This window comes from Lathyrus oleraceus, chromosome 1 (assembly GCF_024323335.1).
Source record: "Lathyrus oleraceus cultivar Zhongwan6 chromosome 1, CAAS_Psat_ZW6_1.0, whole genome shotgun sequence".
Taxonomy (NCBI): Eukaryota; Viridiplantae; Streptophyta; class Magnoliopsida; order Fabales; family Fabaceae; genus Lathyrus; species Lathyrus oleraceus.
The window spans coordinates 86,720,390-86,733,080 of record NC_066579.1 but is presented as its reverse complement, the minus strand read 5'-3'; the positions used below and the strand labels follow the sequence as shown (position 1 = coordinate 86,733,080).

Below are 12,691 nucleotides of genomic sequence, written 5' to 3'. Positions count from 1 at the left end.
GATGTTCAGTTTACGAGACTCTGGAAGAGGAACGGCTCTTGCCTATGGATCTTTTATTCAAGAGGTTCTTACTGCAGCCGACGTTGCTTATCCGTCCTTTCCGTATACCTCCATTTCCTCAGATAAAGAATTCAGCCCAAAAGCTTTGTCTATGATGGGATATTTTTGGTGTGATGAGCGGAGAATATACAAATTTGTTCACAGAGGGTTTGTTCCTACGAGTGTTGAAGAAGATGATGAAAGTGATGAAAGTGAAGAGGAAGATCAAGAGGAAAACGAAGAAGAAGGAGCAGGACAAGCATTTGACCAACATGATAGTCTTCTACAAGCGGACACACACGACTACAATAACTTCGCTTGGGTTCAGAATTCACATTCAACTGAAGAAGATGCCCCCAACCAGGGTGGCTGGGGTGAATGGCAACATATGGGTTGGTCAACACAACGCCAATTCTATCAGTCGTATCAACATGGTGCTGAAGAATCTCCACCGTCTCCTCCGCAGCAAGAAAACTCTTCTGAACTCTTGGATATGATGAAAAATATGCAGCTGACTCAACAATCATTCATACAAACTCAGGATGAGCGCTATGCTCATATATGCAGCCAGCTTCAAGCACAAAATGAGAGGATCGATAACCTCTCTACCAGCATGAATGATCGGTATGCAGCATTCACCGAGACATTTGAATGACAGGAGCGATCCGTCGATGTGGGCCTCAATTATCTAAGTAGTGTTGTTGACCAAATGACTTCTCTGGCAGATCCTGACAGAAACCCGGATATTCATTACCATCGAGGAAGAGGCCATTAGCGCATAAAACTGCATATGCATCTGTATTTTCTTTGTTGTTTGACTGAACTAATTTTCTGTTGTGCTCGTTTGTGCAAATCCAATTTAATGTTATCTTCTTTTTAATTTGTTCAGTAATAATATTTGGTGTGATATTGTTATATGATTCACTATCTCCTATTGAATATCATGTTACGTTGAATAATAGTTCCTTTTCTCTTTTTGATGTTGTCAAAGGGGGAGAAGAGCATGTACCAAAGCCAAGCCAAAATATTCACAACAATTAACAGTTTATTTTGCAGACAGCCTTAGATTACAAAAAAAAGGGAGAGTGCGCAAAATGTGTGTAAATATTGCATGTTATTTTGCTCTTTGGTTTCACACAGGTTGTCATCATCAAAAAGGGGGAGTATGTAAGGGCAAACTGTCATACAACATACGATCATAGGTTTCGATGATGACAAATGACCACCATGGATGAATCGGCATTGTCGATTCCACCGCTACAAAACAAATGCAACATATCACCTATCATATCCTTTTCTATGCTCATCTAAACTGTTATAATTCATACAACATATGTGGATAAAATGTGGTAATGACAAAATGCATGAAAACCACAAAAATCTGAATTTTTGCAGATTTGCAGGGTTTGAGTCGACTGTAGGGTCGGCGCATAACACAGTGCATTTCCCACGGGTCAACGCATAACACAATGCATTTCCCACGGGTCAGCACATAACACAATGCATTTCCCACGGGTCAGTGCACAAAAGGCTTGTGTCGATCGCAGGGGTCAGCACATGAACCACGGGTCAGTACACGCCGACATATGGTCGACGCATAATGATGTATTTTTAGTCTGTCCAAAACTGCAGACCATGCGTCGACGCATAGACCTGCTATGGTCGACCGTTCCTGCGCAAATTCAGTTTTTAAGTCTTTCCCACTCTGTTTGAAAAGCTGTTGTCGCAACCTGAAAAATACAGTGTGCGAAAAAAACAACCGGCGAAAGAGAATGACAGAAGAGTCGCCACCGTGCGTTATTCATCCCAAAGGAGGGAAAGGAAATGCTCGAAGTAAACCTGAAAAAGGAAAGGACAAGACGGGGTCTCGCAACCAAATCTTGGGTTCGGGAGTCGGTTATGCGAAGGGAAGGTATTAGCACCCCTACGCATCCATAGTACTCTACGGGATCCACTTTTGTAGTTTTTGTCTAAAGGGTGTGGGTTTACCTAACGTGTTTATTTACTAAAAAGGTTAAGAGAAATGACTCGCGCGGATGTCGCATCCACTGCATACGTATCTCATCTGAATATGAGAATCAGAGTCTTCGTAGCTCGGCTGACCTATGAGTTGGGGGGATGTGTGCTCGCTAAGACATCGCGTCTTATGCCTACGTATCTCATCTGGAATGAGAATCAGAGCAAGCCGTAGTTCGACTAACTACGGGGTTATGGATTGGGTTTTGGACGAACAACGTTACTACGCAATCTACCGGATGCTCGACCTTTGGAGACTTACTCGCCTGTAGTAGAAGGAGTAAACGTGTTGCTTTGGGTTTTAGGGTTTGGGATGCTCGAGGGCAAAAAGGCAGTCCTTGACGAAGGAACCGCGCTACCTGCAGGGATATGAATACAAAACACAAAACATGTATCTCAAAGTAAAATGCCACCAAGGGGCTCAAACATTGCCTTCTATCGAGGTCTTCCAGCTAAGAAAGCGATAAAGTATGAGAAAGGGAAAAAATTACCACACGGATAAAGATCCGAAGCTATAGCAGTTAAAGGGGCAAGAAACCCTGATATGTCTCCAGCTGGACCGTCAAAGGAAATCAGTCAACACGAATAATCAGAATAAAACTCCAGAGGGTATCCCACAAATAAAGTGGGAAACCACGCGAGTGTCTTTGCGAAAGCCATGTGAGCCCTCACAAAACTCGACAAAGGGTTAGAGTAGTAGGATGAAATCAAGAGAAAACAATGCCATGGAAACACAAGACAGGTTAGAATAAACAAAATAGGGTAACCCAGAGTTGCCCCTAAATCAAAATGTAACCACATGAATAATTCCATCAAAATTCACAAAAGGCTCACAAAAAGGTATCAAATTCAACCATAATACCTCATACATTTAGAGCATTCAAATAAAAGGCATAAAGATGATGGATATAGGGCAAACCTGATTGGAGAGCTTGATTGAGTTGCGCCCGTGAGGTTTACAAGTTGAGTTCCTTTCAGGGTTTGGAGGTTGCTCTGAACTCTGTTGGCTTTTCTCTCACTATCTTTTCCTCAGGGTTTTGCTTCTCTTCCTTCTTTCTCCAGTGAATCTCCCAGTGTAACTCCAAGTGTGTTTTCCTCTAATGAAACTTCAGTATTTATAGACTGATTTTCGTGGGTAATGGGCTCAAATGAGGGAGACCCAAGTCCAAAATAATTTGTTATATTTTATTTATTTATTTTATTTATTTATTTATTTAATTAATTAATTAATTAATTAATTAATTAAATTATTATTATTTATTTTTTTTTCGTTTTTTTTTCCAGGAAAAATGAAGGGTAAATTTTGGGGTATTACAGCTGTTAAGTGGGTTGGTTGGTTGGTTGGTTACTATAAATAGAAGTTTAGTTACTTGTATCAACTAACATTTTGACATTTTGATTCAAGTGTTCAAAGAACAAGAAAAAGTGAAATAGGTGTCCAAGATTCTTCATCTTCATCTTCAACATCTCACAACACATCAACTACACACAACCATTTTTTAAGTGCTTTGTGATTGGTTAAAGGTGATAACGTTTGAAGCCGTGATTGGGGAATACGGCTCGGGTTGAAGCTTGTGACAGGTTTTTTCTTGAATAAAACCTTTAGGGTTTTGTCCTCCAAGACTGGTTTGTTTTGGGGGGTTTTTGGACGAATTTCTTCATCAATTTTCAGCTGAGCGAAGGTGATTGAGAAGAGGAAGTCTTCATCAATCTAGTAGCGGATTCAGTGATATTGAAGGGAAGATTTCGGGTTCGATTTGTTGTAGTTGAGATCAGTCGGGCCGAGGGTTTGAAGAACTGAGGATTATTCAATAAAGGGGTTGGAATCGGAGGTCTATCAACAACAATCGAAGGACTTGATTTACCTTGAATCAAGGAACAAGGAGTGAAAGCAACATTCAACGTCCTGAGAATTTTGTTGTATATTTGCTTTGCAATCCTTGTGTAAACGGTTAAACTCAACAGGTGATATCTATTAAAGCAATCTCAATTCTAGTTTTAGAATTGAGGGCGGACGTACCCCGAAGCGAGGACGGCGGGGGAACTGCCTCATCAAATCTTTGTCTTCTCAAATTTTCTGCATATTTGTTTTTAGCTTAAAAATTAAGTGATTTTTGTATAAGCACTTTTATCAAACCTTGATATTAATTGAGTAAGAAGTTAAAACTCTGTTTTTGAATCCAAAGTACAATAAGATATTGTGCTAGATTAATTGGAATTACTTACTCAACATAAATATCACTTGGAGTGTGTTTGAACACCAAGTGTTTGATAATTTACCTAAACCAAAACTATCTTAGTTGTGTTTCTAGTTTGGTTTGCTCTTTGAATCATTGGAACCAGGAATCCTAGCTAGTGAAACAAATCTTTGATAGTGTGACTCGTGTAGTGATTCTTATTCTACATTATCACTAATCCATAGGCTAGACGCATATCCGGTTTTCCAATAACAGTTCGTTTTAGACTATATTTTCCTCGGCCGCTTCCGCACTTACAACAATTTTTCAAAACCAATTTTTAATTGGTAGCGCCGACTCAAATTTTAATTGGTGTCTATTCAACCTCCCCCCCCCCCTTCTAGATCTGTGCCATAGTCTAACAGAGGTGACTATTTTTTTAGACTGGGCAGCTTGCCAGATATATGAGTCTATTTCAGGTAAAAATAAATTATTATTTCTTATTATGTTAGTTATATTCATGACATTGTTTCTTGTTATCTGAGTCTTTGTTATTGTGTAATGTTGGATATATTAGAATTTCCCATCAATTTGTAATAGGCGGGTTATTGCTACCACTGTTGGGTTCCCATGGGCCAAGAGATGGAGGGGAAGGTATGCACACCTGAGAGGTGTTGTGGAGTACAGGAGGATGATTGATGCGCTAATTGTAGACGATGTCATCTGGACACCCTACACAGGCCATATAGTGTATAGAGAGGATGAGGAGTTCAATGATACTATAATTTTCTAGTTATCTGCGATGGAATGGGTTAGTGGCTAGACACTTGCCTGAGATGTGTCTACGCCAGTATGGATACATCCAGGACATTCCATGACCAGTGCCTTCTTTTCCATCTAAGGGCATTGATAATTAGTTTCATGGTAATATTATGAGTTATGCACGTGCCATTAGAGATTGTGCAGTGGAGATTCAGTTCCGTGGATCAATATGTATTTGGAATGGTACCTTACGGTATCACACCCTCACATAATCCTACATGGACAACATGGAGATGATGATGGACCTTTTCATGTTGGATCTTCACATATTGAATCTTCTCATACTGATGTTGGGGTACCTTATGATGATGTGTCACCACCTCCACATGGTGCAAATGACACTCAGCAGCTACAGAGGATAGCAGTCATTATGGATAACCTCATGAGTTTGGTGAACATAAATGTCGAGGTTTATAATGTGGCAGCGCAGGTAACACACATAGCCAGTGGGGGGCCTATTTAGACATTATAATTATTTTTATGTACTCTTTGTGTATCATGTGTATTATTATTCATACATTTGCACAATAGTTTATTAGATAACATTTTTGCACTTCCGTTGATGCATGATGAACATAACTTAGCATTTGAGAAATAGTTACGTAACTTAGATGTACGATTAGATAACTTAAGAAAACAATAATATATATATATATATATATATATATATATATATATATATATATATATATATATATATATATATATATATATATATATATATATATATATATATATATATATATATATATATATATATATATATATATATATATATATATATATATATATATAAGAGAACATGAACACTATCAGATGATTTTGGACGTTTCAACATCTTGATTATGTCACCAACAAATCTATAAATTATCGCATCAAACTTGATAGGTCCCTTAGTTAGCCTACGGTGATATGATCTCCATATAGCTTTCAAATCTTCTTCGGTCTTCAACTCAATAAGGTTGTATTTCACTCTTCTATAAGTATGAATCCAATCTTCATGAAACTTGATCATTTTCACCTTACTGTTATCTGTGTCGGGCAATAGGCGGTGTCCTTCGGAAGACGAAACTCTATGGGAGGTTTCGCCCCGCTGAATTGCACTTCTGCCTTAGTAAAAAATTGAGGAAAAGACATTCTTAGATATTTTTTTCAACGACAGATGATCCATATTTATACAACTTTGGATTCATTTTGAACCACACAAAACGGTCGGGGCAATCAAACAGTACAAAAATGTCGGCAAAATCTCAACCATTCAATTTTCACTCTTTTTCTAACTACTGGAGTTTTAACTCATTGGCGAAGTATCCGTTAACTTCCAAATGTTTTTAAACAAACGGCACTATCAAAATTCCGAATATTTTGAAAAATTCGATTAACCGGAATTTTCATATATACTACCAGAATTTTCATATATACTACGGATTTTTTGCTAGGTTCTAGATTTTTTAATTTGTTCTATCAAATATTTTCTTCAGATTTTTTACTTTAGTTTTCATAAGGACAACATGGATACTATTGAAATGTGGGGAGGGAGGGGAAGTAAAATTTAGGGAGTGTCAGTAAGAAACCTCAAGAAACACTTATATGGATTGCTGAAAAAACGAGTTGGGTCTACCTATTAGGCTCGTCATTCTTTATATGACGACTTAAGATTTTTGATTTTCCTCTTATATTTTGTCTATCCCATTATGTTTTAAGACACTTATTTTTTTTCAATCACGAGCTTAAACAAAATAGACATGATTTTTTTTGTCATTTTAAAATTTTATAAATGATAAGTATGCCTTATTTTTTAAGCCTAACCAAATGTTTTTGGTTTGTCCCTCTGTTTTGTCTACTTTATTTTACCTTATTTTTTACATACTTTGATGGAATAAACCTAAACGAAATGAGCATGTTGGTTTGTCATTTCTATGATCAATTATTTTAAATCACTTCAAACACTTGAGAAAAATAGGTCTCATCAATAACTCTTTTGCAAAATTAATTTTGTCACCTAGAAAAAAAATCTTTTTTAATTAGGATAACATATTGTATGTAGTAGAAATTTCTTACACAAATTACTTCTTCTAATAAAAATTTGCTATTTAGCATTATATTAGACTATCTTTAGAAAAAAACGAGTGTTTTAAATAATAGGCCGTTGTCACAAATTTATTGTAGTTGTATTAGGATGTTTGATATTATAGAGAATCACAATCAAATGTGACACATGTGACACAATCAGCTTCACGTGTAATCATATTAATTGTAGTTTCATCAACTTAGATAGATAGCAATAAAACTCAATTATTCAAAACGCTAATCACACTTACTCTTATATTATAGATCATTGAAAAAAATAATCAAACAAGAAATATGAAAACAAATAATGTGGCAAATATATTACATTAGTTCCACAAGTTTGCTAGTCACTATCACTATCACTATCAACAATATCAATCCTCCTACTATTCAATTTAGAATTTTTAAGAAAAGGAACAACATCATATTCTCCAACATCATTCCTACCTCCAAACACAAACCCTCTTTCACTTCTAACCAATAAGTGCAACACTTCCTTCATGGAAGGTCTACTAGAAGGAAGTGTAGAAGTACACATTATCCCAAGTTTGAAAATGCAACACATTTCATCCAAACAACTTGGTTCCACAAAATCTTTGTCCAACAAATCTTCTATATTGCTTCCTACAAGAACATGTCTCCATGACCATTCTACAAGTGATGAATGCTCATCACCATAGTTAGCTTCTTTACCGGTTGTTAGCTCCAATAGGATCACACCAAAGCTAAACACATCAATCTTTTCGTTGATTTTAGTTGTTTGAACGTATTCTGCAATTCAAACATCACAAAGCAAATTCAGATGATTGACAGTGTAAAAAATCTTTACGAATTCGTAGAAAAATATGTTAATAAGAAAAAGCAAAAGAATTGGAGTGTTGTTCATTTCACCTGGAGCCATATAACCAAATGATCCAATAACAGCTGACATGGTGTTAAATTCTTCGGGTTTCATCAACGATCTAGCAAGACCGAAATCGGCAACTTTTGCGTTGAATTGAGAATCCAAAAGTATGTTGCTTGTTTTTATATCGCGATGAACAATCGGAGGCGAGCAATCATGATGCATGTAGCACAAACCATGAGCAATTCCAATGGCGATTTGCAATCGCTTCGGCCAATCAAGGACAACATGTCGCGCGGAACCTGACTTATTCTTGTTGTGCAGCCATTTGTCTAGGCTGCTGTGTTCCAAATACTCATACACAAGCATCATGGAGTCCTCATTAGAGATGCAACACAACAACTTCACAATGTTTCGATGACGAATATTGCTCAATATTTTAACTTCCGCATGAAATGAAGTTTCGAGCTTTTGCCTTAACTTTCTGTTACTCATGATTTTTTTGACAGCCACATAGGTTAAACCGTTGACAGGAACACGGTATACCGTGCCGAATCCACCGCTGCCGATGATATTTTGTTCTGTCATTGAGGAAAGTATGTCTAATTCTGTGAAACTTAGCCTTTGAAATGAAATGAGCTTCCATGAACTTTCCGATTCGTGATTTCTTTTCTTGTAAAGTTTGATAATCATGAATGATGCAAACAAAGCCAACAAGAAAGTCACAACAATAAGGCTAATAATCAAACCAATAGACCAATGTGAGGTTTTGGTTGATTTTTCAAGGCCGAATCCGCAAAGGCTAAGACTAAGTTTTGGTGTATCGGCACATAAACCAGAATTATTCAAAAAGCTTCTATCAAAAGCTGAATTTTCAAAATCACTAGGAACTTTTCCTGTCAAGTAATTCGACGATAGATTGAGATCTGTGATTCTAGTAGGTATAGAAGGTATCTCACCCGAGAATTGATTTTCTGATAGATCGAGAGCACTAAGCGAAGCTAAATGACCAATTGAACTTGGAATTTCACCAATAAGTTGATTCTGGCTCAAATTTAGAATCACTAATGATTTCCATGATACTATATCATTTGGAAGTGACCCTTTAAGCTGATTTTGATCAAGCAACAATCTTTCAAGATTAGGAAGTGCTGTTAGCTCTTGAGGAATACTTCCATTAAGATTATTCTTGCTAGCTATGAACTTAACCACATTAGTCCAAGAAGCTACTCCAATTGGAATTCCACCATAAAACTGATTATAACTTATATCAAAAAGTGAAATGCTTGAAGACAAATTCTGAGGAAGCTCACCATTGAACTTATTATGACTTATCATGAAACTCACCAAATTTTCAGCTCTCCAAAGTCCATTAGGAATTTGACCAGAAAAATGATTCTTGTCAACTTTCAGCTCAACCAAACTACTACAATTTCCAAGTGATTTTGGTAACTCACCACTTAAACTATTTTCATAAACAGTTAAATTTTGTAGCTTACCATGATAGCACAAATTCTCCGGTAACTTTCCGTTAAAACTGTTCACCGCAATATGAAAAAATTCAAGCTTTGAAAAAAGGCCAAAACCCATAGGAAGAGTACCTGAAAACTTGTTCATAAAAACATTAAACTCTGTCAAAGATTCAAGACGAGCTATGCTTTCTGGAATCTCTCCTGAAAAATTGTTCATGTGCAAATGCAACACTGATAACTTTTGAAGCTTTCCAAAATCGTTCGGTATTTTCCCTGAGAGACTATTTCTTGCAAGATCAATTGTTGTCAAATTCAACGCTTCAACCGAACTCGGTATCTCCCCCGAGAGATTATTGCTGTTAAGGTACACTATGCTCAAATTCTTCAGCATGAACAAACCACTAGGAATTTTTCCTGTTAAATTATTTTCTGATAAATCCAATTTCTCCAATGCAACCATATCTCCAATATTTTCAGGAATTTCCCCTACCAAATTTGACGCATGTATGATAAAAAACTTCAATTTTTTCAACTTGGTTAAGCTTAATGGAAGCTTCAAAGGAAGCAAAGGATTGGAGGACAAATCAAAGAACTCAAGGTTGAACAAGTCACCAATTACCTCAAAAGGAAAAGTATCATTGAATGAGCAATATTTAAGGCCAAGGAATCTCAAATCCTTAAGCTTTCCAATACTGGAAGGAATTTCGCCATCGAAATTGGTTGAACTAAGGTTGAGATATTGCAAATGAACCAGACTTTGAATATCATAAGGAATCTTGCCAACAAAGTTGTTAAAAGACAAATCAAGATACTCAAGATTGGAACATTTGAATAGATCTTTTGGAAACTCACCAGGAATGAGATTGTAGCTGAGATCAACATGTGTGAGATTTTGAAGGTCGCATATGAAAGAAGGTATGGTTTGAGTTATGCTTGAGTTGACCAAAGTCAACCCTGTGACAGAACCAGTGGTGCATGTTATCTCTGGCCAAGAACAATAGGAGGTGTTTGATGAGTTCCAATGAGTAAGAAAAGATGGATTTTGAAGGTGAAGCTTTATCTTCAATAGGATTGAATGTTCTTGTTGAGACTGAGAATTTGCAAGGCTCAAAATTAGAAAGAAGGTGGCTACATGAAAGTAAAGTGAAATTTTGATATGGGATGTGGGTAATATTGTCATGTGAGTGTTTTTGATTTATTTATTTTCTTTCCAATTCGTTTATGGTTTTTTGAGTTTGAATGCAAAGAAGGATGATGAAGTAGAAGAAGAAGAATTCTTGTCTTTTACTAATAATTGTTTACTTGGTTGGAAACTTTGACACTCTACTTACTTCTCTCTATATTAAGCGATTGGGTGTTTATTTACGGTGAATCCGTTGATCTAAATTGACCAACTTATAAATTATTCGAACTCATTCATTTATGTATATATCAAACTTAATCTATAGAGTTTTGATTTGGATATCAGATTTGAGTTTTGTACAGGATCGATCCAATTATATGGGAGGTCCATTCTAATTATAAAAATGGACCCAATTTTAAAAAAAAACATAATTATAATAATTAAAAAATATATATCTATATATAAATTAAAAAGGGTTGGTTGTTTTGTACCCTCAATTGATTCGATTAAAATCATTCTTCGGCAGTCATTTTACAGAAGCACAATATTTCATGAAATCTCTAATACAACAACTTGTCTAACTACTCTCTCACATATTAATATCATACATTTCATATTCAACAACACTAATGCAAACAACTGACTTTTAATTTTAAGGTAACCAAAATCAACAATAGAGAAAAAAAACATGTGTTTCATCTTTTCATTACTACTAGCGATAATGTAGATTGTGATGGTGTCCTTCTTTTCTTGCTCTGCAAAAAATAAATTACTGTCAGTCATATAAATAAACGAAATCTACTTTTTAAAAAAAGACTAGTTGGTAATTTATCAAATGAAGGAAGGAAATAGGTCAAAGGTACACAAAAATGAATATGAACATCATTAAAATAACCTTATAACAGAGAAAGGGATAAAAAGGAAAATAAGCAATTTTACTTTTACCTATTCATCCCTGACTTTGTAAATGGTGTCCATGGAATCAAATAGTGTTCTGAAAGTAGTTACATGTTTTAGTTATTACAGCTATTAAAACAATGTGACAATTACATGATTATTACATGAAATAATTATTGAGGTATCCGATAATGGAAGACCTTGACAAATACACGCATCTAGCTGACTAGGTCAGTGCATTTTTACTAATGAACAATTCTGACACCTATTTTTCCAATAACATTGAATTCTATCATGTATATGTTATGTAGTTGAATGAGAAAGCCTTAACTCAATGATAAGAGGTATTGTTATGTTAATAGGAAAGTCACAAAGTTTGAGTCAATTAAAATCCTTCTTTAGACCCGGACACAACAGTCGTTCTATGGAAGCAAAGCATATCATAGAAGCATACACATTAATATTTGAACGAAGATATTATTAATCATTGGCTAACTACTTTTCATGGAATCTCTAACATAACATCTTTCCTAACTACTAACTACTGTTCCCATCTTAAGATCATCCATTTCAGATTCAACCATTAATGAAATAAACTAATGCTAATTGATAGTACAAATTACAGATACATGTATAACTAATTACAGATCGTTGGTTAGACAAAAACATACATGAAGGCAAAAAAATTAAAAGTATTGAGAAACATGATATTATACATGGATGAGTGCGAGTTAAAAATGATAAGGATGTTAGGGAAGTGATGTTTGGACCAAATGATATCAATTTGATTGTTGTAATCAATTAAAAATGTTGTTTTTAAATGTTGTGGTTAAGTATTTTAATCAGTTTTGATATATGTTGTTTGTGTTGTTTATTCAGACATGTTCGATTTTAAATGTGTTTAAGTTTGAGTGATGTTTGTTGTTAACATTGTTGTAACAAAAATTTATTAATATATCAAAACACTACGCCAAATACTGGAATAGACAGCGCACCTTAGAGGACGCTTTATTACAAAAGCGCTCTCTAAAGTGAAGAGAAAAAATAAGGAGCAATAGACAACGCACTTTAGAGGGCGCTTTTGTAATAAAGCGCCCTCTAAGGTGAAGCGAAAAAATAAGGACGAGATAGAAGGATAACAATACATGGCGCTTTTTAGAAAGCGCCCTCTAAGGTTACCCTTAGAGGGCGCTTTTAATAAAGCGCTGTTATAAGTCCATGTGCATTTCCA

The 12,691-nt window shown here is 35.6% G+C and overlaps 1 protein-coding gene across 1 annotated transcript; it reads right to left on the bottom strand.

Moving 5' to 3' along the window:
* Nucleotides 1–7,349: 7,349 nt before the first annotated feature.
* On the bottom strand, nt 7,350–10,787 carry LOC127117808 (receptor-like protein kinase HSL1). The gene is made up of 2 exons (XM_051047919.1): nt 8,016–10,787; nt 7,350–7,895 (listed from the first exon to the last, which is right to left on the bottom strand). Exons 1-2 carry the CDS (start codon nt 10,618–10,620, stop codon nt 7,468–7,470), a joined length of 3,033 nt encoding a protein of 1,010 aa, XP_050903876.1. The 5' UTR covers nt 10,621–10,787; the 3' UTR covers nt 7,350–7,467.
* Nucleotides 10,788–12,691: the final 1,904 nt, after the last annotated feature.

Bases quoted from the DNA above. Each gene is read 5' to 3' on its own strand.
- LOC127117808 (XM_051047919.1), bottom strand. From the start codon at position 10,620: ATGACAATATTACCCACATCCCATATCAAAATTTCACTTTACTTTCAT. The intron at 7,896-8,015 runs GTGAAATGAACA...TTTGAATTGCAG, and splicing joins ATTTGGTTATATGGCTCCAG to AATACGTTCAAACAACTAAA.